The sequence below is a fragment of the Miniopterus natalensis genome, chromosome 1, assembly GCF_054644295.1.
Source record: "Miniopterus natalensis isolate mMinNat1 chromosome 1, mMinNat1.hap1, whole genome shotgun sequence".
Classification (NCBI taxonomy): Eukaryota; Metazoa; Chordata; class Mammalia; order Chiroptera; family Miniopteridae; genus Miniopterus; species Miniopterus natalensis.
In genome coordinates, this window is record NC_142081.1 from 191,272,837 (window position 1) to 191,287,798 (window position 14,962).

The 14,962-nt window shown below is 42.8% G+C and overlaps 1 protein-coding gene across 2 annotated transcripts in view; it reads left to right on the forward strand.

Moving 5' to 3' along the window:
- Window positions 1-397: 397 nt before the first annotated feature.
- Window positions 398-14,962, forward strand: part of KCNIP4 (potassium voltage-gated channel interacting protein 4) — a 156,800-nt gene continuing 142,235 nt past the window's right edge. Inside the window, exon 1 of one of the 2 annotated variants that reach the window (XM_087828045.1) lies at window positions 398-473. Coding sequence is in view for 1 of the 2 variants with exons in the window: in XM_016218245.2 (XP_016073731.1) it covers window positions 644-755 (112 nt within the window). In the remaining variant the exon portion in view is untranslated. Of the gene's footprint in view, window positions 756-14,962 lie in introns of both variants that reach the window. The other variant, XM_016218245.2, reaches the window with a different exon arrangement.

A 14,962-nucleotide genomic window follows, 5' to 3' on the forward strand; every position in this document is an offset into this window, starting at 1 on the left:
TGCCACTGAATCACGGATCTTTTGCTCCTGCACTTTTCTGCCTAGGAAAGCTGCCTACGGGCTTCCAGGGGGGCTTTCTAAAAGGGCTGCAGTCACCAGCTACTGGAACTGATTTTCTCCTGGCATCGCAGAGGGGGGCTGAGCTCTCTCAGTGCAGGCTCTGGGAAGAGAGAGCGGCTGCTATGGCAAAAAGGGGACATCTGAAAGCTTCCCAGGCAGCAAACTAGAGCGCAGACAGCCCTGCCCAGCCCTGTGTTGCGCTGCTGTGCTCTCCAGGGCAAGTTTCCTGGGAGTGTCCCTTCTCTCCACCCACACAGCAAAGTCTCCAGCTCTCCAACAGATGTCTCTTTTGCAGCTCTGAAGTCCAAGTACTCGCTGGCTGCAGCGCAGAGTCCCGAGGCCAGCAGGCTGTGGCTGGGGGACCCCAGCAGGCAAATGCCAGCAGCAGCATGAGAGGCTGGTCTTCAGCCCAGGTCGGTGCACACCCCCGGGGGCCGCTGCCTGGCCCCGCGCATCTGAGAGGAGCGGCTCCCTTTCCGCCCTCAGGAGTCTTTGTTCCAAGCCAGACATTGCTCGGATTCTCGCATTAACTCCCTCCACTCCAAAGGGGTCCGGAGGCTGGGATGCTCTGCCCTCCTAAAAGATGTTGACTCTGGAGTGGGAGTCGGAAGGACTGCAAACAGTGGGTATTGTTGTGATTATATGTGCATCTCTGAAGCTGCTTCATTTGCTGGGACTGATTGATTTTTCGGAAGGTAAAGTGCTCGCTCCCAGTGTGTGCCCTTGGTCGGGTCTGGTTCAGAGCTGGATACAGAAGCTGCAGAAGTTGAGGCTTAATAACCAATGTGAAAGTTTTAAAATATGCATGCTTGCCCTGGAGCAGCCTGGCACTGGACAATTCCTTTCTGTTCACCCAGATACTCAACACTGGGAGGGAAGGGGGTTTGTACCATTACCTTTCTATTTGAAGCCTCTTGGAGTTTAGAGCGATGTTGTGGGTTAAATGTATTTCCAGGGTGGGAAATGGGGGCTCTCTAGAAGGGGTGATAAGACAGGTTGTTTTTTGGTTGTCAAGTTCATGTTGGCTACCACTCCTAATGCCATTACTAATCCATCCTCTGGAGCAGAACCCTGATTTGCCAGTGAAATACCTGTGTGTGCCTCATTAGTTAGGAGGTGCGGGGGTGGAGCTGGGTTGTTGATTATGATATAAAATGAGCAAGGTTTTGGTTTAAAATCGAGTTACTGGATGCTAGCAAAAATGTGTTTTGGACGCTTAATTTGCAAAAGTGTTTCATTTACATTTCCCAGTGAGCCACTTAGCTTATCTGTCTGGGAACAAAACACCCAGGACAGCACTGATGCTACCAATAAATATTTTATCCACATAATATTTACTTTACTGCCAAAATCAATTTTATTATTCAAAGATGAGAAAGTTAAAAAAGTTGATTAACTTTGCTTTAACAATTTGAGTGTGTGTGTGTGGGCACACATATTTTTCTCATAAAATAATTTTTCAACTGAAATAATATACTTTAAGTCATTTCAATTCCTATCATTTAATGTTAATTTCATGTCCAAGATCTCCTTTCTTCCCAAGTGAAAGAGTGGAGTTATTGAGACACTTTCTAATATTTCCCCCAGTAAGGATATGATCTTTTATTGCCGAGTTATTTATGAATATTTGCTTCTCATGTAGTGTGTAATGTTGGAAGTTGGTGGAAATATTTAAGGCTGCCTGTGGTATAGTCTTTCTAAGACCTGATAGCTAAGATGACATCATCCCAATCCACATCCGGCATACAGGTTGTTCCTGGTAATATGTTACTAATGACCAATGTATTTTATCTTCAGAATATCCTTTTCTTCCTATTAAGTGGGTTCATTAGGTTCTAACTGTTTAGACCAGGAGAAGAGCATAAAAAGCTCTCGTATAATTTTCATACCTTCTTTTAAGTATTCCCTGACAAATTCTGTCCAGGCATGCATGAAAATATTAATGTAACGGGATTTTAAAAGCCTCAAAAGTTAGTTTCTTACCTTACTCACATTACACAGTAATTTTATTTAATCCCTGGAAGGAGAGCAATGCATAACTAACTTCTCCAAGTGCTACAAAATGGCCTGCATTATTTTGAGATTTCTGCTATAATGCACTAATGTGGGTGTCATACTAAAATACAGATTCAGTAACTTCAGTTTCTGTGGTGGCAATAATTTGCTTCTGTGTAACTCTGTCACCATATTAGATTTTGTCTTCTGGACTTGGTTGAGCCATAGCTCCCAACTTTGTGCACTCTACTCAGGGTGGCTTGGGTTCAGAGCTAGGTGAAGTGGTCTGGAGAGAACCACCATGGAAGTATGTGGGGGAGTCAACTTTCACTGCGCTGTGGGAAAGCGCGCAGTTCTTTATTGACAATGTCGATGATGTAGAAACTTAAAGTCAAGTGGGCTAAGTCCAAGAGCCCTGCCATTGACTCAGCTTTTATTCTTTAAGTCCTGTTTTATGTCACTTGAAGTTGAAGGTTTTAAGATGACAGCTTCCAACGTGAGTTCCAACAATATGAAAAGTAGACTTTCCCAACTAGAAGCACAGAATTGTGAGCTAGCCTGAAACATCTGTCTTGAAATGGATATCCATAGTCATAGCCAAATAATATCCATATTCATGTAGGGGCCTATATTTCTGTATACACACATATATATAGATGTACCTACATATTTATAGATCTTATGTAAAATGCTCAGAAAGCTAGGCAAACTGGATTCAGTGGATAAACCTTGATCATGCTTAAAATACAGGGATGCAGGTTACACAATACCTGAGGTATGACCCATATTTACTTGACAAATGAGTACTTTTTTGTTCTGAAGTACATGTTAGAAAGTGGTGGTCTGGTTCAACTTCCCCATTTGGCATAGGAGATAATTGCAACCTAGACAGCTTAACTGATTTATCCAAAGGCAAACTAACTGGGAGCAGAGACAGGACCAAAACCAAACACTACTGAATCCTATGAGCTTTTCCTACTAAAACACACTTTTCATTTATTTCTCTCCCTTAATATTGAGAAAGAGAATTATTGAGAACATACATGGAAAATTGATGAGTTCTTGAATTCCTGAACTGTCCACTAACATTTATGAGATATCTGAAGGAAATGCATTCATAGGGAAATAAGATCACATAATAGCCACTTAATATCCACAAGTCTTTGACCCCAGCCCAAGAGTGGGAGCCAAGCATGGCACGTAAGCTCCCTAAGCCAGATCACCAGGTCACCAACTGTCCTCATTGAGGCAGGATTAGAATGAAAGTGAACCAAGTGGTCTTCTGACCTCTTTTCTCTAAAGTGCACTGAATTTTGACCATCTGTAACTCATATTTAATAGCAATGAATGGCCATTCCACCTAGAATCCAATAAGGACACGTATAAGATGTGGGAATGCTGGCCTGGGCCCCTGTCTGTGTTTTCTTAGACTGTGTCGGTGTCCAAGCAGAAACAGAACTTAGGCGTTTTTGATCACCAGCCAAGTGGAAGAAAAAAGAAAAGGGCAGCTAAAGAACAACCACAAAATATTAGATTATGAGGCCCTTCATCCTTTCTACCCGCAAATGATAAAACGACCATAAGAGTCATCTCAATGTAGATTGCTGAACTTTTCAGAAAGACGACACTGCCTACAAAATATGGCTCAGAACAAGACCAGGAAATCCGCTGTTCCTTTTGATGGAGAAATGAAGATGATGTGGCCCAGAGCCGAAACCTGAGCTTCTCTTAGGCATCGTTGGTCTCGTATGTCCTCAGGAAGCAATGATTCTTCATTGGTACGACTGTAGAGTATTTTCTCCAGTGTAGCTGGTGCATGGATTCACTTAGAAAATACTTCTGAGTCTATGCGAGTGAAAGGGTCCACATTAATGTTGGGATAAAGCACTGTTACCTCAGTGTTCTCATCTACAGTGGCTGGTGAGAATTAGCTTTGGCTAGAAGAGAGTTAAGAGAAGCATTTCTGCTCTTACCTAAATGAGATTCCAATTTTGATAAAGCCCTATTTAAAAAATAATTCCCTTTCAAATGAAATTCAAGGTTTAAGAAGTTTTGCAATTTATAAAAAAGATTAAAATGACTAATGGGATTTTAATGTAATGATTAGAGGTTTTACACATATCCACTTATTCATAAGGGAAACAGGAAGAACACTCACAAGATTAATCTCATTTCATAGTTTAGCAGGTGCTATATGTCTTATTAAACTCTATGTGCAAAGCTTTCTGCTAGGCACTGACTGAGGGAGTTGCAAGATGAACATTAAGGGAATGAACACTCAGTTAGCGTCCATTCTAGTAAGGGGGGCTAATTACCACATAAGACAGAAGGAATAGTGCTGAGCATAACTCCGAGAAATGGCCAGTAGAAGCACAGAGAGAGTGATGCGCTCTGGAAGGGGTTCCGGCAAGGCTTCGTGAAGAAGGCATAGTTGTATGGGACACTGCAGTGTGTGAAAGATTTCCTGACTGGAGAATGGGGAAAGAACATTCCAGGCCAAGCAAAGAGCTTGAGCTGTGACCTGAAGCACTGGCAGGAGGTGGCTTTCGTGGACAAGGGCGGTGGCTTTAGCACAAGAGGGTGGGAATGGTGAAGTGGGAGATGTGTCTGAGGCCCACTCTTGGGACGCTGTGGGGCAGAGCAGTGTTCTGGCGGGTCCACCTGGGAGTATGTGAAGATGGGGTGAGAGGTAAGAGAATGGAAGCAGAGGCTCTAGGCATGCTTCTGGAACAATTCAGGTGAAAGACAACAAGGGCAAACATCCAGAGACTACCTTCCTCAATAAAATACTTAGCATAAATGGTCCATTTCCAGTTTTTCAGAAATTCATGTTTATACATAATATCTTGGGTTTGCACCTGTTCTAAAATGGGCATAATTGTATTTTATTTCAGGGCAACAATGTTTGGCTTTAAATATATTTCTTATGAGAAAAGAAAGAAACATGGGGCACCCAGAGGTTGTAGCTATAAATATAGAAGCTCCCTTTATGGTGGGAATTTTAAAATTCTGAGGGGTATAGCTCACATCCTACAAGGTCTTCGATTATTCTGACTTTTAAAAAAATGTATATGTATATGTATTCTTATCCCCCATCCCAACCCCCCCCCTTTACCTCCCTCTGCCCAGCCTCTACCCCCCCACCTTCACCACACTATTATCTGTGTCCACAGGCTATGCATATAAGTATATGTTCTTTTCTGAAACTTTTATACACAGAAAGTATAGAAAATAGCATAATAAACTTCCATGTACCCATTATCCAGCTTCAATAATTCCTAGTACTTTACCATTTTTGTTTCATCAGTGGCTTGCATTTAAAAATAGTTTTTTATTATCTAAAATATGCCAGGTACTCTGTTAGGCCTAGGATACAAAGATGAACTAAAGATAGTCACAGCTCTCAAAGAATTCTCAGTTGTATACAGAGATGGGGCATATAAACAAAGAAAATGTAATGCATTTTGGTAGATAGATATAAAAGAAAAAATGAAAAGCAATTAAGTCCAAGAAGAAGAGATAAAAGTAATCAGAGATGACTCCCTGGAGGAGGTGACTTCTAAGCTAAGTTTTCATGTATGAAGAGAAGTTGATTAAATTCAGATGACAGGAAGGCATTTGCACGAGCTCCACACGGGGGCACGGCACTCCATGTGGATTCCAGGAACAACAGCCAAGGAAGTGTAAAGGGGTATTGACAGAGTCTGTTCCTCTTCCTTGATGATATAATCAACCCTGCTGTCCAGTACAATGCTTGGTGTATAGAAGATGCTGAAAAAAACCATGGCACGAGCATCATTCACTCTTATTCACTAAGAGAGAAGGCACATTTCTACTAAAGCTACATAATCGAGAGGCTCCTGGGCCTCCTTCAAGTCTCCACAGTAGCCAGGAACTGCTGATTAGTTGATTTTATTTTTTTTTACTTTTTTTTTTCTACTAGTAAGGCTTCACATCAAAATCAGAGATACCCACACTCCAAAGGCATCAGAGGCAGCTGTTCATTAGAACCCCATGGCCCTGAAAAATCATTTCAAATGAGACATCCAGCAGTGAGATGAAAACGCCCAGCTGAGATGGACTCTGATTTGGCTGAAAAAATAGCCCTTGCAATTTCATAACTAGAAAAAAGAACCTTAGATTTCTAACTGAAACTGAAGTAACACGTATTATGCACATGCTATAGGAAGGGGAGTGGTGGACAGGAGGGTATTTTACTGTCCTTAAGAAGTTTCAAACTTGTTAGAAACCAAACAGCTCATGAATAACTATGTCAAGACCTAAAGTGTCTGGTGAGAGGAAGCAAGGCCTTTAGAAAATTCCAAGAGAAGAGCCAGCCCATCCAGTTGGAAGATGTCAGGGAAGGTTGTGTGAAGATGGTGACAACTGAAATGTGATGGGTTGAAGGATTGGAACACTTTGACAGGTAGACTGGAAGCTAAAAATAGCCATTTCAACTGTAATTTTAAAAAGAAAAGCACTTTCTTGAAGTCATTGTTTGTTTATAATCAGTTTTATTCTAAAGAGTCCATTAATCCTTTTAAGATACCCAGTATCTGCTGTGGACCTGGCAATGTGTTTTGTACGGATTGGTTTGGGGACTACTATTTTTAAATTTTTCTTACTTTGGGAACCCATTCCCCATCCAAGCTGAGAGCAAAGAGCTAGAATCTTAAGGGAGAGGAGAGATGAAGATGGAGGGATTGAACATTTCAGGGGACTGAACATTTCAATGACCTCCAGCCAAAGATCACCGGGAACACACTTGTGTTTGAACAATTTGGCTTTGTTACTCTTTGCAGAGAGGGAGAACCACACTGTGGAGGATCGTGGGGCAGCTCAGTAACAGGGTGTTAAAAAGAATTTATGGGACTTGAGCTTGTGTTGGGGGATTATGATTTAGGAAGCAAGGCTTTGCTCTGGAGTGGATGAAGTCAAGAAGCGGGAACAATTTATGACTGGGCATCTTAAATCACATCTACAAGTAGTGAAAACCAGACAGAGGCTAGAGCTGTAATTGGCAAGGAAGCCAGCTACATTAGCTGGAATGGAGAATATTTGGTTATTTTTGTTGTTTAAACGAAGTTTATGTTTTTATGGTCTTGTTTCTGTCTTGATCAATCACAGGTAGAGTGGTCTTGTCTGATGTTGATAGTTTGGGAAATTGTTTATATTCAAGAAGAGAATGCCAAGGCGAAGGTGATAAACCAGGGCAGCTCCCTCAGGATGTCAAGAGCTGCTCTGTCCTCACACATGATGAGGAAGAGGCCGGGGTAAGGTGAAGGGCAGGTGTGCAGGCTCTGTAGCAGACAGATCTCTGTGTAAATCCTAATCAGCCACTTTAACTTATTTAACCTTCCTCAGCTTGACTTCCCTTTTTTGTAAATTGAGGCTAATAAGCCCAACCTTTCAAGATTGTTATATGGAATACAAAAGTATAAGTGAAATATCTAGCTCAGTGCTTGGAATATAAATAGGAGCCAATAAATTTCTTTCTTGTATTTATGCTGTGATAGGATAATATGTTCAAATTCTTTGAGTTATATCAGGATTTCTCAAACTTTACCTTGTATCAACATCACCTATAAGACTTGTTAGAACACAGATTGCTGGGCCCCATCCTAAGAGTTTCAGATTCAATAGGTCTACATTAGGGTCTGAGAATTTGCAGTTCCACTGATTTCTCACTTTTGGCTGACGTGGCTGGTCCAGGGACCACCCTTAGAGAACCACTGAGTTAGGCAATAAATCTGAAAGGCCAAACCCATGATGTTTGCAATGTATTCCTCACTGAGTTCTTTGGTCCCTGCTGAGCTTTATTCTAGAATAGTGGTTATCCAGGTTGTTGTGGAGTAAATATTTTAGGCTTTATTGGCCATGTAGTCCATTGTCACTACTCTTTGTTGTGGCACAATAGGTAACACAAATGAATAGGTGTGGCTCTGTTCTGATAATACTTTATTTACGGACACTTAAATATAAATCTCAAACAATTTTTATGTGTCATAAAATATTACTTTTTTTAAAAATTATAAGCATTGCAAATGTAAAATAATGCTTAGCTCAAGGATCATACAAAATCAGGTAGCAGGCTAGATTTGGCATATTGCTATAATTTGCCAACTCCTGTATAATTGGCCATAAAGGAACCCATTGAGACGAGGCCTCAAGTTATGAGATATTGCTTTTGGGACTTATCTAGATTTTTTTTGAGCCATTGGTCTCATTGAGTAAATGAGGGCCTAGTCCCACTTTTGGGGTTGATGAAATCATCTGCCAAATTAGCAAGTTATTTGAATTAGCATGTATGTGTTTGTTCAATAAAATGTCTTTCCTTACCCTAATTCCACATTTCTAGGTCTATTTAGAGGGTTGTTCTATAAATTAAGCCATCACATGATTTGGTCACACAATGAGTAATGCTGGGACTAGACAGGATGATTTGGGTCATCCTGTCTTATTGATTTTCATTTTGGTTTCATTGCCTCTCAGACAAGATGGCATCATATTTCCTTTTCATTGAGGTTATAAACCCTTACTAGTGGGTGTGTTAAAGACACATTTCAACTTTTCAAAGTAAACTGGCCCTCAGAGTGTTGTATTGCACTGAGCCTTTTGGGTTCTCCTGAAAATGAAAGATACATAAATAGTTCATGTTCTTCGAAGTGAAGCAGATCTGAAGTCAGTTAACAGTTCTGCTTTTTATAGGCCACATGGTCTTGGACAAAGTATATAACCACTCTGAACATCAGATCTCTCATATACAATATGGAGACAATAATAGTATCTACCTCATAGGATTATTATGAGAAGTATATTTGTTAAAATCATGCTTAGTACAATGCCTAGCACACAAGCTCAACAAATACTGGGTGTTACTTACAGAGTTAGTATCATTCCTGTCTTTGTTCTTCACATCCATACCTGTTACAAAACATGGTCATCTATGGAATCATCCATGAAAAGAGGTTGTTAAATGTGGTCTGTATACCAAGGACTGTGCTAGTAATTGAGAAACTAAGCGCATAGTTTTGGCCAAGAGGGGCTTACATACAAGTTAACCTATGAACAAATTGGTTTAGTAAATTGTCCTGGTCTCCCAACTGTGCAAAGATTAGGGGGACATAAAACAGAGACTGACCAGCCTTACTTGGGGGGACAGGAGGAGCATTAGATAAAAACTCATAGAGGTAACCTTTGAGCTGAAGCTCAGTGATGCTTTCATCATGTCCCATGATATAGCAGCCCTCGGCATCACGCATCCTTGGGAAATCCTGATGGTTGATAAAACCTAGTTTCACATTTTCAAGGACACGTCATGCTGATCCCAGTGTCTAACTCCTGGCTCACATTACTCCCTTTTCCCCCTCAATTCCTTTCCTTAAGCAAATGCCACCCATATTTCCCCATTTCAGCTGAGATCAGAACCTACCCTCTTTCATATAATATCACCTTTGCTTTCTAATCTGAATTTGATGAGTCCTGATGTATGTGGTACACACGTAACACTTGATAATAATAAACCTTCATACACTGTTCCCCAAATTGCTTCATTTGTGTTACTTCATTTTCTCCTCAGCTGGTAAAAGGGACGACTCAACCCATACTGAGTAAATCTCCCTTGTCTTCCCAGTGTCCAGAGCAGAGCAAAGTGTATCTCAGAGGCTCAACAAATATTTATCATGGTTTCTCAGCTGCATCCTTGATGGATCATTCCTTTGCATCAATATGCTTGTCTCATTTTAATCCCATCCCCATACAATCTGGCTTCATATTGTTACAAGAGAAAAAAAATTTTTTTAAATATATCTTTATTGATTTCAGAGAGAGGAAAGGAGAGGGAGAGAGAGAAATAGAAACATCAATGATGAGAGAGTCATTAATCAGCTGCAGCCCGCACCCCGGTCATGTGCCCTGACCGGGAATCAAACCCCGATCTCCTGGATCCTAGGTCGACGCTCAACCACTGAGCCACGCCTGGCCAGGCAGCAAGAGAAAATCTTTAAAGCATGAGGACTGAGCCCATGCTCAAGATTCGTCTTGTGTCACCTACAAAATAAAACCTCCCTGACTCTGCACATGATACAAGGGATGGAGATTAGACCGGTGCCTACCTGTCTAATCCATCTCTGGTCACATCTCCTTCCTTGTCTTCTGCCCAACCTCAGGGTCCCTAAGCACCTCATGTTGCCTCCAGCTGCCATTCTTTTGCATAGTCTGTTCTCTCTCCCAGAATTCCCTCCCTTCCTCATATTTCTGGAAACCTCTTTTCAACCTTCAGCTCTTACTTTGTGTTCTTCCTTCTCTGAGAAGCATTTCCAGACTCCCTCAGCAGAACAAGGTACTCTGTCCCTGCGGCCCTCTGCCTCTTCCCCACACTCTCCTGTGCCCATTTTACGCTCCAGCGCGATCACACTCACCCCTTCCCAAGCGCTCCATGCTCTCTCATGCTTCGCGCCTTCGCTTGTACCACAAATGTTCCTTTTTCTAAACTATCAATCCCATTGGTCTTCACCTGACTAACTCCTTCTTATCTTTTAAGCTCAGCTGAGGATCCGTCTGTTCCAGAAAAGCCTCCCTGGAACTGCCCCCTTGGATTAAGTGCCCATGTCCGTTATCCAAAAGCACTCAACCTTAGCGTTTCAAGCAACATCAAATTCTTCATTTCTATGTCTGTCTCTTTCACTAAACTTCAAGCACCACATAGGCAGAGTACTTATCTCTGTATCTTCTGTGCCTCATAGAATTAAGAGGATGGATGGATAGATAATCACAAGTCTATTCAGAGGTCTTGGTAATAAACTTCTCAGTTTCCATGGTAGTTTTGAATTAATATAATTTTTTTTAAATTTATCTTTATTGTTGAAAGTATTACAGGTGTCCCATTTTTTCCCCCCCAACTGACTCCCTTAACTTCGCTCCCACCCCCTCCCCAGGCCTTCACCCCGTTATTAACTGTGTCTATGGGTTATGTATATATGCATATAATTTCTCTGGTTAATCTCTTCCCACCCTCCACTCCCCTCTTTCCTCTGAAATATGATCGTCTGTTGCATGTGTCAATGTCCCTGGATCTATTTAGTTCATAAGATTCTTTTGTTCATTAGCTTCTTCTTAAAAAAGATCCTTCAACTTTTCCTGTAGTGCTGGTCTGGTGGTGATGAACTCCTTTAGCTTTTTCTTATCTGTGAAGCTCTTTATTTGACCTTCAATTCTAAATGATAGCTTTGCTGGGTAGAGCAATCTTGGTTGTAGTTCCATGTTTTTCATCACTTTGAATATTTCTTGCCACTCCCTTCTGGCCTGCAAGGTTTCTGTTGAGAAACCAGCTGACAGTCGTATGGGTGCTCTCTTGAAGGTAATTAACTGCTTTTCTCTTGCTGCTTTTAAGATTCTCTCTTTGTCTTTAACCTTTGGCATTTTAATTATGATGTGTCTTGCTGTGGGCCTCTTTGGGTTCCTCTTGTTTGGGACCCTTTGTGCTTCCTGGACTTGTAAGTCTATTTCTTTCCCCAGGTAGGGGAAGTTTTCTGTCATTATTTTTTCAAATAGGTTTTCAATTTCTTGGTCTCTTTCTTCCCTTCTGGCACCCCAATAATACAAATGTTGGGCCCTTTGAAGTTGTCCCAGAGGCTCCTTATACTATCTTCATATTTCCGGGTTCTTTTTTCTTTTTGCTCTTCTGGTTGGGTGTTTTTTGTTTCCTCATGTTCCAAATTGCTGATTTGATTCTCAGTGTCTTCTACTCTACTGTTGATTCCCTGTAAATTATTCTTTGTTTCAGTTCCTGTAGCTTTCATTTCAAATTGGTACTTTATTATGTTATCAATTTTCTCAGTTATTTCCCTAATAGTCTGCTTAAACACCCTTATAAACAAAATTCTGAACTCTGTATCTGTTAGCTTGCTTGGATCTATTTCATTTAGTTCCTCTTCTAGAGATTTCTCCTGTTCTTTCCTTTGTGACATGTTTCTTTGCCTCCATGTTTTGGCTGCTTCCAGGTGTTTGTTTCTATGTATTAGGTAGAGCTGCTCTGTCTCCTGGAATGTGTAGAGCGGCTTTGTGTAGTAGGTGTCCTGTAGGGACCAGTGGCTCAGCCTCCCCCGTCACCTGAGCTGGGCCTTCTAGGTGCTCCCCTGTGTGGGCTGTGTGCCCTGTCCTGTTGTAGTTGAGCCTTGGTTGCTGTTGGCATCCCTGGGAGGAACTAACCCCCAGGCCAATCGGCTGTGAGGACCAGCTGCAACCACAGCCAAAGAGCTGCTGTGCTGGAGACACCCCCATGGAGCAGGATTTACTTCAGTGGGGCTTTGGTGTTCACCGAGTGTGCCCCTTGAGTGTGTCACTCGTGGATGTGGTAGGGTTGTAATCCAGCGTGGTTGAGTCTGACCACCAGGTGCACTGTCTCTGGGGCCTCCCAGGAGGTGCACAGTCAGCCTGTGCCAGTGCCTTGCCCAGGGCCCCCCAGCATGAGCTACACAGCAAACCGTAGTTGGCTGCTCCTTGTGCTGGGCCTGGAGGTGCCCAGGAGAGGCCCAGCTATGAGCCAGTGCAGCTGCCGCTAGTGCCAGGCCTGGGCCCCTTATCAAGCCGTATGGGGCAGCTGCTGCTTGTTTGAGAGGCTTTAGGAAAGTCCTAAGCATGAAGCTGGAGAGGCCACTTGCACAGAAAAGCCCCTGGAAATGGCCTGGATGAGCTGCAGGTGGGGAGGGGCGGGGCCTCCGGGCATCACGGGGCGGGGCCAAAGGTGAGAGTCAGGTGCTGGCGACTCAAACATGGCGCCTGCTGCCGGCTGTGCGGGGAGGACTCGCCACAGGAGCCATGGCCTCCGCCGGCCCTTCTGCCCGGGAGGAAGCCGCCCCTCCGCCTCTCGCCCGGATCTTAGGCAGGTTAGTTCCCCCCGAGTGTCCCGGGTCCTTTCAGGCTGCTCCCAGCGCTGGGCTCCGAGGGAGCGTCCGAGTGAGTCCGTGTTGGTCCCTTTAGAGGAGCCGCTGGGGCTTCCGCAGCCTCCGCCACCCTCAGGGACAGTCCCCGCCGGTTTCACAGCCCAAAGGTATGGGGACGTCTCTTCCCGGCACTGGAGCCCTGGGCTGGGGGCCTGCTGTGGGGCTGGGACCCCTCGCTCCTCCGGGGAACCTCCACCGCCGAGATTCCCTCCCGGGTTTCAATGGCGCCGCCAGCTGTGGGCTCGGGATCCAGCCCCGATCCGCCCGCGTCTCTGCCCCTCCTACTGGTCTTGTTGCTGCTTCAGGTCCCTGGTTGTGGGGCTTCTGTGCAGCCAGATCTCAGGAGGCTCTGAGTGATGGCGGTTCTGTACTTTAGTTGTAATTTTGATGTGGTTGTGGGAGGCGGCAGGCGCAGCTGTTATCTACCATCTTGTTTCTCTTCGTCCCTTGAATTAATGTAATTTTTAAACTGTTTTTTTTAGGCAGAGTTTCTCAGCCTCAGTACTATTGGGTTAGATCGTTGTTTTTCAGTGGTGCTGTCCTCTGCATTATAGAGCAACTGGCAGTATCCTGGGTCTCTACCTACTAAATGTCAGTAGCACTCTTACCCAAATTGTGACAACCAAAAGTGCTGTCTGGTGCTGCTGAATATGCCAGCAGGGAGGAGGGCCGACACTGAGCAACAGTGGAGTGAGGTATGGTCAGACACAGTCTGTAAGCCTTTTTATGTGAATATATTCATAAGTCATTAAACTGTGTGAAGTCATTAAGTGTGAAAACAACCTAGCTTTAATGGAAATCACTGAAAACCAAAACTGAGTGTTAGGAATAGATATGCTTTTTTATGACAGAAGTAATAAATAATCATTATGGAAAGTTTATAAATATAGAAAAAGAAAAAATATGCAGAAAGTGCCCCTACTTTCACCATTCAAAGAATAACCACTGGTAATATCTTTATTTAAATAAATATTTTCAGTTTTTTTCTGTATGTAGATTTGTTTCTTTAAACTTAATAATACTGTGTTTAATCATAAAATTTTATTTTGCTTTAAGCTCAATATTAGAGCATAAGTATTTTTTTTAAATATATCTTTATTGATTTCAGAGAGAGGAAGGGAGAGGGAGAGAGAGATAGAAACATCAATGATGAGAGAGTCATTGATTGGCTGCCTCCTGCACGGCCCCGACTGGGGATGAGCCCACAACCCAGGCATGTGCCCTGACCGGGAACCGAACCTCGATCTCCTGGATCCTAGGTCGATGGTCAACCCCTGAGCGACACCTGGCCGGGCTGAGCATAAGTATTTTTATATTAGATTACAGATTCTTCATAAATATTTTAATGCCTGTATTATATTCTATAAATTGTGTACTATAATTTAGTTATCCTGATTCTAGGACACATAAGTTATTTGCATTTTTTTCAGTATTTGACAAATTCTTTAATAAAATCTCTGTGTGTGAAGTTGCTTATATATCTAAAATTATGTTCTTAAGATATGATCCTAAAAGAAGAATTAATGGAACAGGAGAATGAACTGTTTCAAGTCTCTTGACATAAATGTGGCTTCGCAATGCTTTCCAAAGGGGTGGGACACATTTGCCTGCCCCACTAAGAAGTAGGAGTGCCCAATGGTTTGTACTTATTGCCCTGTCACTGTGTGCTACTTGAGGACATTTTGAAGGTGGACACTAAAGACCATGTTGGTGTGGCTCCGCAGTTGAGCATTGACCTAGGATCCAGGAGATAGATCGAGGTTCGATTCCTGGTCAGGACACATGCCTGAGGTTGAGGGCTCGATCCCCAGTCGGGGACGTGTAGGAGAGAGCCGATCAGTGACTCTCTCATCATTGATGTTTCTTTCTCTCTCTCCTTCTCCCTTCCTCTCTCTGAAATCAATAAAGTTATATTTAAAAAAAAAAAAAAACCTCTTAGGGCTGGACTGCTAATGTCTTTTAAG